We start from the raw sequence: 18,294 nt of genomic DNA on the forward strand, positions 1-18,294 counted from the left end.
GCCTCCAAATAGCAATCCAATGTCAGCACTCCCCCTCAGCTACTGACACCAACATGCCTCTCAGACAAATACAAAAGTGGAAGCTGCTCAAATCAATTTATAGGCCATAACAGGTGCTGAAAGGGTGGGGTTATCCTGCAAGGAACATACACACAACATTTTTTCCCCAGCACACTGCTATAGCCAGCAACAGATCTGCCATTTCTACTGTAGATAAAAATGCAAAAGTCTTTGTTGCACACATTTGCAAATGTATGTTTAAGCCATCCTGCCACGCCAAGGCGCTTTTGCATATAGGATGGTCCTACTCTAAACAATGAGAGTCCCTATATTTGGGCCATACATATGTGTTTTTAAATTGAGAGCTAACTTACCAAAGAGGTACCCCAGAAGCCTCCAAATAGCAATCCAATGTCAGCACTCCCCCTCAGCTACTGACACCAACATGCCTCTCAGACAAATACAAAAGTGGAAGCTGCTCAAATCAATTTATAGGCCATAACAGGTGCTGAAAGGGTGGGGTTATCCTGCAAGGAACATACACACAACATTTTTTCCCCAGCACACTGCTATAGCCAGCAACAGATCTGCCATTTCTACTGTAGATAAAAATGCAAAAGTCTTTGTTGCACACATTTGCAAATGTATGTTTAAGCCATCCTGCCACGCCAAGGCGCTTTTGCATATAGGATGGTCCTACTCTAAACAATGAGAGTCCCTATATTTGGGCCATACATATGTGTTTTTAAATTGAGAGCTAACTTACCAAAGAGGTACCCCAGAAGCCTCCAAATAGCAATCCAATGTCAGCACTCCCCCTCAGCTACTGACACCAACATGCCTCTCAGACAAATACAAAAGTGGAAGCTGCTCAAATCAATTTATAGGCCATAACAGGTGCTGAAAGGGTGGGGTTATCCTGCAAGGAACATACACACAACATTTTTTCCCCAGCACACTGCTATAGCCAGCAACAGATCTGCCATTTCTACTGTAGATAAAAATGCAAAAGTCTTTGTTGCACACATTTGCAAATGTATGTTTAAGCCATCCTGCCACGCCAAGGCGCTTTTGCATATAGGATGGTCCTACTCTAAACAATGAGAGTCCCTATATTTGGGCCATACATATGTGTTTTTAAATTGAGAGCTAACTTACCAAAGAGGTACCCCAGAAGCCTCCAAATAGCAATCCAATGTCAGCACTCCCCCTCAGCTACTGACACCAACATGCCTCTCAGACAAATACAAAAGTGGAAGCTGCTCAAATCAATTTATAGGCCATAACAGGTGCTGAAAGGGTGGGGTTATCCTGCAAGGAACATACACACAACATTTTTTCCCCAGCACACTGCTATAGCCAGCAACAGATCTGCCATTTCTACTGTAGATAAAAATGCAAAAGTCTTTGTTGCACACATTTGCAAATGTATGTTTAAGCCATCCTGCCACGCCAAGGCGCTTTTGCATATAGGATGGTCCTACTCTAAACAATGAGAGTCCCTATATTTGGGCCATACATATGTGTTTTTAAATTGAGAGCTAACTTACCAAAGAGGTACCCCAGAAGCCTCCAAATAGCAATCCAATGTCAGCACTCCCCCTCAGCTACTGACACCAACATGCCTCTCAGACAAATACAAAAGTGGAAGCTGCTCAAATCAATTTATAGGCCATAACAGGTGCTGAAAGGGTGGGGTTATCCTGCAAGGAACATACACACAACATTTTTTCCCCAGCACACTGCTATAGCCAGCAACAGATCTGCCATTTCTACTGTAGATAAAAATGCAAAAGTCTTTGTTGCACACATTTGCAAATGTATGTTTAAGCCATCCTGCCACGCCAAGGCGCTTTTGCATATAGGATGGTCCTACTCTAAACAATGAGAGTCCCTATATTTGGGCCATACATATGTGTTTTTAAATTGAGAGCTAACTTACCAAAGAGGTACCCCAGAAGCCTCCAAATAGCAATCCAATGTCAGCACTCCCCCTCAGCTACTGACACCAACATGCCTCTCAGACAAATACAAAAGTGGAAGCTGCTCAAATCAATTTATAGGCCATAACAGGTGCTGAAAGGGTGGGGTTATCCTGCAAGGAACATACACACAACATTTTTTCCCCAGCACACTGCTATAGCCAGCAACAGATCTGCCATTTCTACTGTAGATAAAAATGCAAAAGTCTTTGTTGCACACATTTGCAAATGTATGTTTAAGCCATCCTGCCACGCCAAGGCGCTTTTGCATATAGGATGGTCCTACTCTAAACAATGAGAGTCCCTATATTTGGGCCATACATATGTGTTTTTAAATTGAGAGCTAACTTACCAAAGAGGTACCCCAGAAGCCTCCAAATAGCAATCCAATGTCAGCACTCCCCCTCAGCTACTGACACCAACATGCCTCTCAGACAAATACAAAAGTGGAAGCTGCTCAAATCAATTTATAGGCCATAACAGGTGCTGAAAGGGTGGGGTTATCCTGCAAGGAACATACACACAACATTTTTTCCCCAGCACACTGCTATAGCCAGCAACAGATCTGCCATTTCTACTGTAGATAAAAATGCAAAAGTCTTTGTTGCACACATTTGCAAATGTATGTTTAAGCCATCCTGCCACGCCAAGGCGCTTTTGCATATAGGATGGTCCTACTCTAAACAATGAGAGTCCCTATATTTGGGCCATACATATGTGTTTTTAAATTGAGAGCTAACTTACCAAAGAGGTACCCCAGAAGCCTCCAAATAGCAATCCAATGTCAGCACTCCCCCTCAGCTACTGACACCAACATGCCTCTCAGACAAATACAAAAGTGGAAGCTGCTCAAATCAATTTATAGGCCATAACAGGTGCTGAAAGGGTGGGGTTATCCTGCAAGGAACATACACACAACATTTTTTCCCCAGCACACTGCTATAGCCAGCAACAGATCTGCCATTTCTACTGTAGATAAAAATGCAAAAGTCTTTGTTGCACACATTTGCAAATGTATGTTTAAGCCATCCTGCCACGCCAAGGCGCTTTTGCATATAGGATGGTCCTACTCTAAACAATGAGAGTCCCTATATTTGGGCCATACATATGTGTTTTTAAATTGAGAGCTAACTTACCAAAGAGGTACCCCAGAAGCCTCCAAATAGCAATCCAATGTCAGCACTCCCCCTCAGCTACTGACACCAACATGCCTCTCAGACAAATACAAAAGTGGAAGCTGCTCAAATCAATTTATAGGCCATAACAGGTGCTGAAAGGGTGGGGTTATCCTGCAAGGAACATACACACAACATTTTTTCCCCAGCACACTGCTATAGCCAGCAACAGATCTGCCATTTCTACTGTAGATAAAAATGCAAAAGTCTTTGTTGCACACATTTGCAAATGTATGTTTAAGCCATCCTGCCACGCCAAGGCGCTTTTGCATATAGGATGGTCCTACTCTAAACAATGAGAGTCCCTATATTTGGGCCATACATATGTGTTTTTAAATTGAGAGCTAACTTACCAAAGAGGTACCCCAGAAGCCTCCAAATAGCAATCCAATGTCAGCACTCCCCCTCAGCTACTGACACCAACATGCCTCTCAGACAAATACAAAAGTGGAAGCTGCTCAAATCAATTTATAGGCCATAACAGGTGCTGAAAGGGTGGGGTTATCCTGCAAGGAACATACACACAACATTTTTTCCCCAGCACACTGCTATAGCCAGCAACAGATCTGCCATTTCTACTGTAGATAAAAATGCAAAAGTCTTTGTTGCACACATTTGCAAATGTATGTTTAAGCCATCCTGCCACGCCAAGGCGCTTTTGCATATAGGATGGTCCTACTCTAAACAATGAGAGTCCCTATATTTGGGCCATACATATGTGTTTTTAAATTGACAATTTTTTTATTAATTAAAAATATTTAAAATGTAAAGAACATTTTAATGCAAACCACAAACTTCATTAGTGAAAGGTGTGCATCCAGAATGAATAGCAAACCATGAACACAATTGCAACATGTAAATTGCAGTCTATGATTATATTGCGAACAAGGTTTAAAAGTATAAACTAGCGATACACAATTGCTAGCAGTAGAAATGGAAAACAATCCTTAAGAACTTACAAGTCCCAATATGATACCAGTATTTCATCAGATATTCCACTTAGCAGAAAACAACACAGTTCTGTGGCCAATAATCTGAACAAATCTTCACAGGTTTCCACTGAGTGTAATTGTTGTTTACGCACAAAGTTGGCCAACTTACTAAGTAAAGATAATAACAGTCGCTTGTACATCAAATCCAAAGTCCAGAATGTACAGCAACCCAACAAAATAATATAAAGCTAGTTCTACAGTGGCAATAAAAGGGGGAGATTTTCACCACTGAGAAACTTATGGACCTTTCAGTACTTTTTTTGTTTCTTTTTCAGTCTGAATTTCTGCCAAGGAAATGTACCAACATACTAAACAATCTATGAAGGGACACCAGAAACCCGTTCTACTTCCTTGAAGCTGCAAGTGAGTACCACGGCTACACGTTTTTAACTTATAATGAAAGGGGTGGCCCTGATTTAAATTTTTCCAAAAATGTACTAGAAAATAAAGGCTTTTGAGAGATGTTTCCTTGACTTCCAATTAATGTTCGAAAGCTGGCTGCCTCTCCAAGTATTTTACGTAGTCATTTAGTAAAGATTAGGTATTGTGTATATGCTAAATTTTGCTGCTATGTTCCAAAAGTAAGTAAGTAAGTAAGTACGCTGCCTCAGAACACCCCTTTAAATGTGTCCCAGGGGTCACTTGAGTGGATTTTGCTGTCTGAAAAAATATTGCCTTTTTAATGTAGATATCAATTGGTAAAAAGCCTAATCTTTATGGGAATCTTTAGATTCTGTGCCATAATTGGAAGAAAATATATCATGGTCAGATGGTCTGAGATACCAATTGAGTATCAGTTGAAAATGTTTTTTTTTTTGGTTTGTTATTAGTAGGCCCATAGACTATATATGCTCCTGATGAAGTCTTGAGTTGTGCAAGACGAAACGCGTTGAGCTGTATCCTGTGTGTTCTCTAGTACCTCATGTGAGTGCTTTTATTACATTTTATTAAAAATTTTTATATGTATACCAAAATATCTTCCTTTTTTTCAATCTTATGCATCTTCACCATTTGGATGAGGTTGTGACTGTGAAGTTATTGGTGTTACACTGTTTTAATATTCCTCAGAAGTGGGATACTTCATGATATCTGGTACGCAGATTTAAATGTTTTTGCACTTATATAGGTGTCACTTATATTGGTAATTTTGGGATACTATTCCCACACACCCCCTAGGATAGTGGGGTTATTGGTGATATTGCCCTCAACAAGAATACTACAGAGCTATACTATGTTTGCTTTTTCTGCATTTTGGTACTGATCGGTGGAGATCTGAAGGACTACAAGTACAGCAAAGACTACTCCACTATCTCCTAAAAGACTCATCGCTGTTTACCTTACAGTACGCATGTTATTCCTCTATTCCACGTTGTATATTTGATATATCACTGAGAGGCGCCCTGCTTGTTCTTCTGTTGCATATATATATATATATATATATATATAATGTATTAGTCACCTCTATCTACCTTCACTATTAGATTCATGTGAAATAACTTTGTATTAAAATTGTCTTGGATTAGGATAGCCGTCTCCTTTTTTTGGGTATTGCTGGAGAGTAACAAACCCAGGATCACACCAATTTTACACTTTTATTTGGCTGGTGTTGAACAAGTGTTCTTTTACAGAGGCAATTTTCATAATTAACATTACAAAACAAATTAGACACCATGGGCCTGATTCATGTCCATACGCAACTTGCATGTAAGTTTCATTTTTAAAAAGAGCGCAGTTCCGGTCCTATTAAAATCCAAGCTACAAGATGTATCCAAGATACATTTCAATTTGAATCTGGGTGGAAGTGCGCTCCGCCTAAACAGTACTTGCCGCATGTAGACACATAGAACAGACTAGAGTATATAAAACATGCAATGGTGCTCATTGCCATAATGTCCATTTTTGGGCACCAAGGAAACTGTGAATAGACAATGGACGCTTCCTGCAGTGTCTTGTGTAGTAGAGCAGAGCAGACCTACACCCGAATTCATCAGCACATGTATCGTCAGATCCGCTCCTTGTTGAATTTGGGAGCACCCTGAGATGATTTACGTTGCGCTCAGAATGGGTGCCTTGATGAAGCAGGCCCATAGAGTACACACCATGAACCTTCACTTCAAGTTTTGGAGTAAAAAAAATTATCTCTCAAGTAGAGGCTCATCATATCTTTTGTCACAGTGCCCATAATTCTGGTAGGAGAGCCTGAGCGACTTGCTAATGCTCGCTCCCAAAGCCAAAAGTTGCCAGCCCTCCCCTGCTCTTGTCTACTCCTTACTTGGCTGCCCTGAATCCACAGCGCTTAAAAGGTTTTGCAGATGGGCTCCCAATGAGCTCAGCAGTGGTTGCTACTGCTACACTTAGGGCTAGATTTACTAAGCGGCGGGTTTGAAAAAGTGGAGATGTTGCCTATGGCAACCAATCAGATTCTAGCTTTCATTTATTTAGTGCATTCTACAAAATGACAGCTAGAATCTGATTGGTTGCCATAGGCAACATCTCCACTTTTTCAAACCCGCAGTTTAGTAAATATACCCCTTAATGCTTTGTCACAGCACAGTAAGATGTAAAAAATACGGTTACTGTGTATTTAACTGTAGGAGCGGTGCTATGAAACACATAGCATACTAAGAAATGCACTGACACTTTCCGCTATGTTGTGACTATCCTGTATATTTTTCAGGTTTATTAAACATATTTTACATGTTTAAAACACCACATCTGGCCCAAAAAAATGTGCATGATTTACATTGAAGGTTTTCAACTCCGCGATGGCGTTCTCAAAGCAGGAATTACACAAGTACATTATAGTACACTTATAACAGCGCTTGTAAACAGTGTAACACCTGAGGAACCCACAGAGCTAAAGGACAGCGGATGTAGGAAACTTCGGGTTGATAGTAAATCACCAGTAAAGTGTTGTAACTAAAATCGACGTGCTACAAATCGCCATCCCTACTTTTGGCCATTCTAAGAAAACAAGTCGCCATAGGTACAAATTTTGCAAACTCGCCAGAGATTGCTGTGAAAAAATCGCCCATGCCCATGTTCATGCTGCCACTTGTAGTGTCACAAGTATGTACTTTAAATAGCGTCCACATCAGGAGAATAGTATTATTGTTCCACTGGTAATGAAATAGTATGCCACTGTAATATAATAAAATAAAATAAAATAAAAATTCCCTTACGTATAATCATTCATTCGGCCCACTAATTTATTCATAAAATAATTTGGCCCCCGTAAGATAGTTAATAAAAAAAATTGCCTCTCTAAACAAGAAATGAGGATTACCTTTATAATTAAAACTTGTGTTGTGCCTCCTGGTATGTTAAGAATGGCCAGATAGCCCTAGCAGCATGCTTTTTGTTTTCTTAATTTTTATTTTATATATATATATGTATATATATTTGTGAAAGGGGCACACTTCACGTGATGCACACACGAACACCTTTTTGCTTTTCTTTGCTTTCTATTGTCAGAATGGCAAAGTAATTCATAACATAAAGTTTGCACACACTTTCCTTGTGACTCTAACGCTAGCATAACAGAGCCAGCTCCCTAGACGCCAGCCACTGTCTGGCGTCAGTCACACACATAAAAGAAAAATCCAGGTTTAAAACATCTACATTCCTCCTACAGCCCTAGCTTAATGAACAGATGACACTCCCACCCTGCTTTTAAAAATGAGTTTTCTGCAGGTGTTCTGTTTTGATTAGCCTCAGTGTGCTCAGCCTGCTGCTAGCTCTGGAAAGAGATGATTTTAAACCACTTCAACATATGTAAGTTAAATCAGACATTTGTACTATTATTTTGTCACACATAGATCCTCCGCCTGTATCTCTTTAACTTAGCTGCACTACTGTTGATAGCTGACAAAGTATAGCAAGGTTAAAGCAAAGAAAGGAGATACAGGAAAAGAAAAGTGTGACAGTTTAAAAGGAAGATGAATACAATTAAACAGACAGAAGTGTATAGGGTTTCAATATCACCATTAATCTCCATGCTTCTGAGGGTAAGCTACATCACAGAAAAACGTTCTATTTTGTGAGAGATAAGCTTGTATATCGTACACATGTGCACATCTTACACTATTCACTATTTGCACTAAACTGTTAGTCAGTGAACAAGAAAGGTACTTGTCGCAGCATGTATACCTAAATATGTCATATAGAGGGAATATCATTGGAATTTGTATAGAGACTTAAGGAGTTTCAAAGTGTCTTGTGTAAGGGCAACCCCGAGAGCTTCTGACTTGGTAGAATTGAGCTTATAATAAGATACCTCTGAGTATTCTTGCAATATTCGAGATAGAGCGGGTATAGAAGACTCAGGATTTCAAACAAACAGGAGATTGTCATCAGCAAATAAACAGATTTTATGATGATATGACCCAATAACAGTTCCCTCCACCTTTTGATCCATTCTAATTTTAGCAGCCAGGGGTTCCATTGCTAAAACAAAGATCAGAGGGGATAGTGGACAGCCCTGTCTGGTACCATTACTGATCTGGAAGGCAGAGGAGAGGGACCCATTGCTGAAGACCCTAGCCGAAGGAGTAGTATACAAGGTAGCTTTAGCTTGGAGAAAGGATCCTCCGAAGCTGAATTTAATGAGAACAGCCGTCATGTATTCCCAGTGGATTCTATCAAATGCTTTTTCAGCATCCAAGGACAGCAGCAGGAGGGGCACAGAGCTAGTTGAAAGAGTCTCTATAATGTTCAGAACTCTCATCGTGTTATCTGGAGCCTGTCTATAAGGTACAGGGTTTAAGCGATTGGCAATCAACTTAGCAAAAATGTTAAGATCGGAATTAAGGAGCGCTATAGGCCGATAGTTGTAGCAATGTGTGGGGTCTTTTCCTGGCTTTGGAATAGTAATTATTTGCGCCTCAAGCATTTCTGCAGCTAGGAACGTGTCTTTAGTTGCTGAATTAAATAGGTTAGTGAGAACCAATGATAGTTCAGACCGAACGGAGGAATAGAAGTCTTGTGTGAACCAATGATTTCAAGCACCACTCTAATTTTAAAGCGTCCAGTCTGTTATTCTAACGCAATCAACATGACAGACTGTTCTCCAGCCTTGTCCTCGTCAACACTCTCACCTGTGTTAACGAGAGAATCACTGACCTGATGTCAACTGGTCCTTTTGTGGCAGGGCTGAAATACAGTGGAAATAATGTTTTTCGGATAAAATTCATTGTTATGGCAAAGAGGGACTGAAATTAATTGCCATTCATCTGATCACTCTTCATGACATTCTGGAGTATATGCAAATTGCCATCATAGAAACTGCCTCACTACCACCCAATTGAATAGAAGAGCGGATTGTACGTTATCTATAGGCAATCTGTCAATTAACAGCAATGTCCCACTTAGCCATGGGAATAAACTGAAATATTGGTGTAGACAGCAGACTTAATCAGACATAATAGGCATCTTAAGTACTAAGAAAATTGTTAATGATGTGTGAATAATAAAATTGCAAAAGGAATTTTAGGACCAGTTAAGGATACAAATCCAAAACTAGAGTATTGCAATAGAAGTCCTAAAAATATTACATATTAAATGGCATAATGGTTCCATTACATGGTAAAATTTGCCAAATAGCTATTATAATCATTGAGACCATCTGGAATCATACTTACCATGGTGAAAATTTTGTTTGCTTCTTTTTTGGGGAGTTCTTTCTGAAGATCTCCTCCTCTGATTCCCATATGTATCTTCTCCATTATGAATGCTTTTATCAATTTTGGATTACTATTGTGGGTTAGTAAAATATGCTTTGCAACAGTAGTGTTTTAATTTTTTTTTCTTTATCTGCATTTTTAATTTCCCCCACATGTTCCAGTAATCTTTTTTTAAAAGGTTGACTGGTCATTCCAAAATATTTTTTTCGGCAAGGGCAAGATTTTCCAAATGTTCCCATATTTGTCCTTATAGTCTTTAGATGTTATGGTATATTGGTATGCTTCACATGATCCACAGTTGAAGAAACCCTTAGGTCTATTAGGATTGTTGTTCCTACGGTAATAGTGACTATGCATCTCTCTGTCTGTTTTACCCAGTTTGTTTATTAGTTTACTGTGTTTGTCCCCAATTGTAAAGCGCTACTGAATATATTGGCGCTATATAAATAAATGATGATAATGATGATGCACTAGGTGGTTTTGTGAATTTTTAGATCTTCTTCAACTTATGGAGTTTCTGTCATCGAGATTCTGTCTCAGATCTTGATCCAACATTAAAACATTACAATGTTTCTGAAAGATTGCATTCAATTGTTTCTATTTTGTACAAAAAGTACCAATCATTCTAACATTTGAATCCTTGGTTTTAGGATTTTGAGGGGAAAACAGAGATTTTCTGTCTCTTTGAGACACAAAATGTTGATCATTTTTGATGGTTCTGCTGCCATAGCCTCTTGGTTTCAGCCTGGTAATGAGTTCACCTGCTCTTTTTGCAAATATTTGGGTATCCAAGCAGTTTCGCTTGGTTCTAAGAAATTCTCCCTTCGGTATACCTTTATATCTGGTGGCAAATGTGAACTCGATCAATGTAAAATACTCTTGGTGGTTGTATGCTTCCTGAATATATTGTTATATAGATCATTAAATTAAGGAAATTAATACTTATAGGATTAATTTCTAAGGTTAGTTTCAAATTTAAATGGTTGGCATTTAGCACCCTGGTAAATTCAATAAAAAGAGAAATGTCATCTTCCCATAAAGCCAGGATGTCATTAATATATTTTAGCCACAACATAATGTTAATAGTAGTCAGTAGACACATATTCCTTCTCCCACCAACCCAGAAATAAGTTGGCATAAATTGGAGCACAGCATATCCCCAGAGCGGTCCCTCTTATTTGGAGGAATTATCTTTAATCCAACACAAAGTAATTTTTGGTTAGAATGAATCTCAACAGAATGGGGATAAAGTTATCCAAGTCTGTTCTAACACCCATATCAAGCAAATATTGGACTGCATTCAGTGGTTGTTTGTGACTTATATGTCATAAGATGCCAGATATGTATTTTCACTCACTATTATGTCTTATATTTTAATCAAGATGCCTAAGGTATTTCTAGTATATGACTGTAAACTGAGGACATATGGTTGTAAGTATTGGCCCACAAATTTACACGCTCTCTCTGTTAATCTACTAATCCCCAATATAATAGGTCATCCCAGGGGATTTTTCTCATTTTTATGTATTTTCGGAAGTATGCACATGGTTGGTATTTTTGGATCCTCCACATGAAGGAATTTGCCATTTTGTTTGGTAATAGTTCCTTCGAGAAATGCTTTATTAATCATTATTTGGAACATATTTAAAAAAATTCCAGAGGATTATCGCCACTATCGCCTCCACCTCCTCTGCTTCCCATCTTGACTGCTAAACTCAATATCCCTTAAGTTCCTATTGTTTCTCTCTACCCTCTCCCTCTAGAATGTATGCTCTCACGGGCAGAGTCCTCTACCCAATATCTCACATGCGTCCAGCCTGTCTTCCTTGTTTGTCCTTGTCATGTCTGATAGTGAATTGTTTCTGTATTCACACACATTTGTATTTATTGCATCCATGCATGTATTATTCTGCTCTGTACCCATGTACTTGTTATGTCTACTGTTTTCATGTATGTCATATTAGTACTACTATGGCAGGCGCTGCAGAATCTGTAGCACCATACAAGTGAAGATGATAATGATGATGTGACGTCAACAGCAAATAAATGAAACACATTAGCAATGTTTGCAACATAAAGTGATATTTATTCTCTTTTGTGGTCTAAACATTTATGAAATTGCAGTCTATCAATTACTAGGAACCAGCGCCACAATAACATTGTCATTCAAGTGTCTATTTATCAAGACCCTTTGTTAATGAAGGTTTTCTATTGCAGTGATAGAAAATCTTCTTTCATCCAACATATCATTAAAAATATGCTGGAGTAGCTGAGTAATGTTAAGCACTCTGGCGATGCCTGCTGGCAGAAGCAAGAGGACTCGTCACGCCAGTGCCATACGTGAGCCAGCTTGCCGACTCTCACATGCGCACTGGAACTGGAAACCTGGACTTGGACGTCCAGATTCAGATTCACTAAAACACTTTTTGAAAAGATGAAAGATAAAAAAATGAAAACAAAAATAGAAAAAAATAACCATTATTATTATTATTATTATTATTATTATTATTATTATTATTATAAGAAGTAAATAAATGCTTTATTTTTACAATAAAGTATTTTTCCTTCTGATCCCCAGCTATTGCTATCCTGAGATGCTGTATATGGAGAAGCTTAGTAGGACGGACCTGGCAATGGCCAGTGGCAGCCTGTGAAAGCTATCTCCCAGATGGAGGGCTTATTAAAAAGGGGGAAGCCCTTAATCTGGCAAAGAAGGGAGTTTTAAGGCCTTTTCCTATTTGATAAATAGACCCCCTAAGCACCTTAGTGGTGTCACTAGTTCTTCTGCAATTGATAAAATACAGTCCCATGAATTATCAGCCCACAAAGCTTTCTCAACCTACTTATTGTATATATCTTTGCACTACTGTTTCCTCACATTTCCTCTTTAGAGGTAGATCTTGTAACTACCACATGATGTGGTGACAGTTAAATAGAAAATATATAATGCTGAAACTGACGCTGTGGAATTAGTTACAAATCACATACTGAGAACTTATCAATCACCCTCCCCATTCCTCTTTGTCTCTTGCTAACACTCTTTTCTGGTCTCTTCCCCCTACACCTTTCCCATTCCTCTCTTATCTTACTAAGACCTCCCCCCTTCTCCCCCTCTTGCCCCCCCTCTTTTTTCTCTTTACCTCCATCTTCAATGCTGTTGTTTTGCTTCATATCAATGTTCTCAATAAGTTTTGTATTGACTAACTGTTTTTTGTAACCTAATCTGTATACTGTTAAAATTTTGAAAAACTCCCTAATAAAATGTGTTTAAAAGAAAAGAAAAAAGAAGATATAAAACAAAATCGCATACTCCCTATACATGTACCTAGTTCTTTAAAATATTGTCAATATAGATTCTCAGCTCAAGTTGCCTGCCAGTAACAGTAGAACTGACTTCTTAATGATGTGATTTCCCCAAGGCAATGTAATAAATGTAGAACAGAAGTTGGAAACATGGCATATTACGCTATACAAAAAATACACGTCTGTAACATATCGGTTTTAATTTTTCAGGTATATTTCCCTTTCACATGTAACATATTTGGTATTTCTCAGATAATAAGGGGAACACAAGACACCGAAAAAGAACATGTATTTTTGCAAAAATAAAAAAATCTTAAAACTTCAAATCACTGTTGATAAAGCTTCAGTTTTTTAAATATCTGTTCCAATGTTGGTTTTGACCTCTGGTAACCTAAAAGGCAAAGAACATTATGGTGAGTAAATACATACTTTTTAATTTTCACTGTACTTCTATGTGAATTATTATAATGAGAATGGGTGAATAGCTTCATTACTACACCAATCATTCCCTTTGAGTAAATTTCACTTACAAATGGGAGAACTTGCACTATTTTTCTAGCATACATTGTTTGCAAAATATTCATTTTTAAGTAAAATAATCTTTGCTATGACATGTTCATTTTCCTTACAAAGACATAGGTAAGTGCATTATGCTTAAACTTATTTACAATGGAACTGAAATCTGACCAAAATGTGCAGCCATTATGTCTATTCTGTCAAGTTAGTAATTACCATGTATTTCATAAGGCAGTCCCCGTTTCTTGTGGAAAAAAGAGGATGGCCTAGCGAATTTGAAGGGTCTGTATAAAGTGTGATTCTTATGGTTGGGAAATGCATAATAAGAGGAATAGTTAGCATACTCTTTTTTGAGGATATAACCTCATCTTGGCTATACATTTAGCAGAATAATATCATCACCCGCAGACATTCCCACTTCTGTGTTTTTATTTTAAAACTCTTTATTGTCCATTAATAAGTTGCCCATCCATAATAAAGAACAATTCACAACATTTTATCCTTTGAGAGAAATTTGAAATGGAGTTGGGTTTGGCACCGTGAGTGTTTACTGTAAGAGATTGGACAGGTATTGTGACTTTCCAATCCAGTGCCACCAACACCTAAGATATATTGTGTCCCTTTTCAAATTACTCCGATACTTGGTAACAATGCAACATTTTAAAATTTGACAGTGTTCTCGGGCCCATAAATATATTAATATTGTGCCTGTGGTTAGCCCACCCCCAAACTTTACATGAAACCAATTACTTTTCCTTTGGGGAAGGAAAAATCTGAATCATGAGGAGGAAGAAATACATTCAGTAGAGGAAAACATTGCTATTGCCTGATGGGTATAAGCAGGGGAGGGCTGGCAATTTTTAGCCCGGGGGCAAGACTTGACTCAGCAGCCTATTAGAAATATTTTAAAGGAAAAAGAATGCAAGTGGCCCAGTGACCCAGCCCAAGGTAGCCCATTATGGCACCGGCCCGGAGGGCAGATGCCCCCAGCCCCCCAGCACAGCCTGCACCTTGGTATAAACATTGTTTGAAATACATTTTCACTTGCCACTTAATTATTAGTGCAATGACATATTCATAGTTTTTATGTAAACATTTGTCATTTTTATTTTCTTTATAATATGTCATCACCAAATATTTTACTGATAACAATATCAGCTATCAATAACGCTTTGGAGCTTACCTAGCAAGGTATTCATATTCATCCAGCTGATTGGCCCGAAGACAGGAAAATCCTCTTCCATCTCTTTTAGAACATTTCTTCTGCCATCTAGAAATGGAATGGTTTATTAAACACAGTAAATTGTTTTACAAAAAGATAACATTCAAATAATATGCAAATATAAAAAAGTTCTTTAATAATAGGAAATAAATGTATAAATGTGATGAAAACATGACACAACAGCATCTCAACTCAAGCAATTACTACACAAATCATGAGAAGTTTAGTTTAAAACAAAGCTTGCTTTTTATCTATCTTTAGGCTTTGTAATTACAGTGTGAGGTGCTTCAATTGTTACAAAGTTACAGATTAGTAAATAGTGCTCCATTCTTGTAATAATCTGGCTGTTCTTTTGCAAACTATTGCCAACACTTTATGTAACCTTGGAGGAGAAAGCGGCATGGCAGATTCCTCTAATCATTCTATACTGAAATGTAAAAATGCAGAATAACTTATTAAGCAACATCCATTTATCACTGCTATAACCCTTAGGTTTAATGGTGATAGAACTATATCTGACCTTTGCTCATCATCCATTTATATAGCGCAACCAGTTCTGCAGAGCTGTACAGATCATGTACAGCAGTCCTTGCCACATTGGAGATTACAGTCTAAATTCCCTAACACACACAGACTTGTTTCAATTTGATATCAGGTAAATAAAATAATAGTATGTTTTTGCAGTGTGGGAGGAAACTGGAGCACCTGGAGGAAACTCACACAACAAATTTCACTCTTGGTCGGAATTGTACTTACTACCCCAGTGCTAAACACTAAGCCATTTGCTCTCCATGGCTTATTGATAAACCAGGTTGTATCAGCCCTTGAAGTCATGGGGTAAAAGTAACAACCTTTATCAAGTAACATTGTAAAAGTTAACCTATGATAGTTAACCATTTTGTGATCTGGGGCTAGATTTACTAAGCTGCGGGTTTGAAACAGTGGGGATGTTGCCTATAGCAACCAAACAGATTCTAGCTGTCATTTTGTAGAAAGTACTAAATAAATGAAAGCTAGAATCTGATTGGTTGCTTTAGGCAACATTCCCACTTTTTCAAACCCACAGCTTAGTAAATCTAGCCCCTGGTCCTACCAAAGTATCTCCTTTTGCTCTCACTAACATGCAGCCATATACAGTTTAAACCTGATTAGCAAATGCTGGTCTGCTAAAGGTTTACTGGCTTTTAGTCAATATTAGCGAGATTGTTTTTATAGAAATATGATTTTTACATGTAACAAGATGTTTATGATTCTGGTTATTATAGTTTAAAATTCACTGTAATATTCTAAATGCAATATGCTTACATTTTGCTGGTAATTATACATATGTTTAAATTAAAGTTTAACTTACGCTTTCCTTTCAGGTACAATGTAGATTGAGGACCCCAGTTTCTAGTTAAAACCTAGATATAGGACAAAATAAATAAGCTAACAGTATATTTAAAACACAACAATAGATTATAAGGCAATGATTTAACTTACCCTTGTTCCACCACTACAGTCAGCTATGAGGAATATCAGGTATATGACAGATATCCAGGCAATTGCCTTTTGTGTGCTCTAAAAGAAATACATTTGAATATGAAAATAGTTATAATCACTGACGTCCTAATTTTCTTGACGTATCCTCACCATTGTTCCAGTTATTTATCTAAGATGCTTTTGCCCATTCATGAAGATCTAATTATGTATTTGCAGCCCAGATCCTTTTATGTGAGAAAATCGGTGATATTCAGTTCTGCTTCACATGCCACTATGTAGAGACCTTGCCCCTGTTTAGACGTGCACCTGTATTTATACAATACAAACTGTACTGTAAATACGTCACCATACTTTAGAAATGTCCAAACACCCCTAGGCTTAATTAAGTTAACACAACATATCCTAATGCAATTGTGAGATCTTCTATTATCATCAATTCTGACTCTGGCAGGAGCTCTCTAGCGTAATACCATTCAGTGTTTGCTCTGTAGCAGACCTACAGATCTATCTATCTATCCATCTATCTATCTATATACAATGTTGCTCTTATTGTGAATCTTTCCAGCTTTCCAGTGGTCTGGAACTGCTTTTAGAATGCCCACGTGTCAGTGGTAACAGTGTAACTGTGTGAGGTATGATTTATTTACTAGAATGAAAACAGTGATAAGCAACTCTTCCTCTGCTCGGTTTTAATTAATATACTATCGCAATTAAGTATATTGAGAAAACGACAATTAGAAATGTATACACATGGAAGAGCCTTTTTTTTCAGAAGTGACCAACCTATGTTTGAAATGCTCCATTTGATGCCATCTATACCTATACATAAAGTATTTATAATTAGATAATCAATGTATTGTTGTAGGAATTGCAGGTTAAATCTTCAACTGAAGAGATTTTACAGTATATTGTTCAGTCTTCATAAATAAGTGAATACGTGCGCTATAACCAAGGGTATAACTAGACCTTTGTGGGCTCAATTGCAATATTTTGTAAAAGCCTCCATGTACTTGGTGCAGACAATTTCTCTCCTTTTTACTGAAGCTTCCTCCAGTGATCAGTCTGTGGCTGAGGGGAATAATGGAATGTAGCCTACATGGTTAACAATCAAGCTTTATTTTGGTTACTATGACAGCAGAAATGGCCCGATCTCTAGAGGAAGCTTCAGTAAGCTGGAGAAGGTGAGAATCTGCTGCTGTATGGGGATTTAGTGTATGAGGCAGGCCCTCCTTCCCAGCTGCGGCCCCATAACAGCTGCATCCTGTGCTACCTGAGTAGATCTGCCACTGGCTGTAACCCATAGACATCGACTGTCAGGCATTGTTCCATCATTTTGGATTGTTCAATCTAATGCATCTTTACAAGAAACAGATCATTTGAGTTGAAACTATAAAAAAATATGTTGTTAACGATTAGTATCTCTCTCCTGCCCCCTCGATTCTGATACCCTTATGGTCTAACCCTGCCTTTGCGCCCGGATTGTCCCACTCCATGTATTCAAAATGGGCAGATAAGGGCAAGCTGTTACAACTCAATCACATAACTAAGACAGTAATATTTCCACAATTCTCGGAGTTGGTAGAGCAGAATGGGGCAGTTCCACCCATATCTTCAAATTAGGCATTACCATCAAACGGTTAAAGCTCAACTCTCTTCCAGACCACCCATTACATTTGAGAATCTATGTCTATCGGGCCCAGCCTCCAAAGGTCTTATATCCATCCTCTATAATCCCTTACTCACTGACACTTTGCTTGTTACGGATCGCTTTCAGACACAGTGGGAGGTGGATCTGGGGACTATCTTAGACCAGGAAGAATGGTTGGATATTTATGAATGGACAGCTCATAGCTCCATAAATGTCTGCATCAAGGAAAATGCTAACAAACTGTTACACAGGTGGTATTATGTTCCCTCAAGGCTGCAAACTATATACCCACA

General features: G+C 38.2%; 1 protein-coding gene across 1 annotated transcript; it reads right to left on the reverse strand.

Moving 5' to 3' along the window:
• Window positions 1-12,975: 12,975 nt before the first annotated feature.
• LOC142103471 (spexin prohormone 2-like) lies at window positions 12,976-16,618 on the reverse strand. Its single transcript, XM_075187519.1, has 5 exons — window positions 16,504-16,618; window positions 16,354-16,431; window positions 16,223-16,274; window positions 14,833-14,919; window positions 12,976-13,524 (listed from the first exon to the last, which is right to left on the reverse strand). Exons 1-5 carry the CDS (start codon window positions 16,504-16,506, stop codon window positions 13,460-13,462), a joined length of 285 nt encoding a protein of 94 aa, XP_075043620.1. The 5' UTR covers window positions 16,507-16,618; the 3' UTR covers window positions 12,976-13,459.
• Window positions 16,619-18,294: the final 1,676 nt, after the last annotated feature.

This window comes from Mixophyes fleayi, chromosome 10, assembly GCF_038048845.1.
Source record: "Mixophyes fleayi isolate aMixFle1 chromosome 10, aMixFle1.hap1, whole genome shotgun sequence".
In the NCBI taxonomy this organism is placed as follows: Eukaryota; Metazoa; Chordata; class Amphibia; order Anura; family Limnodynastidae; genus Mixophyes; species Mixophyes fleayi.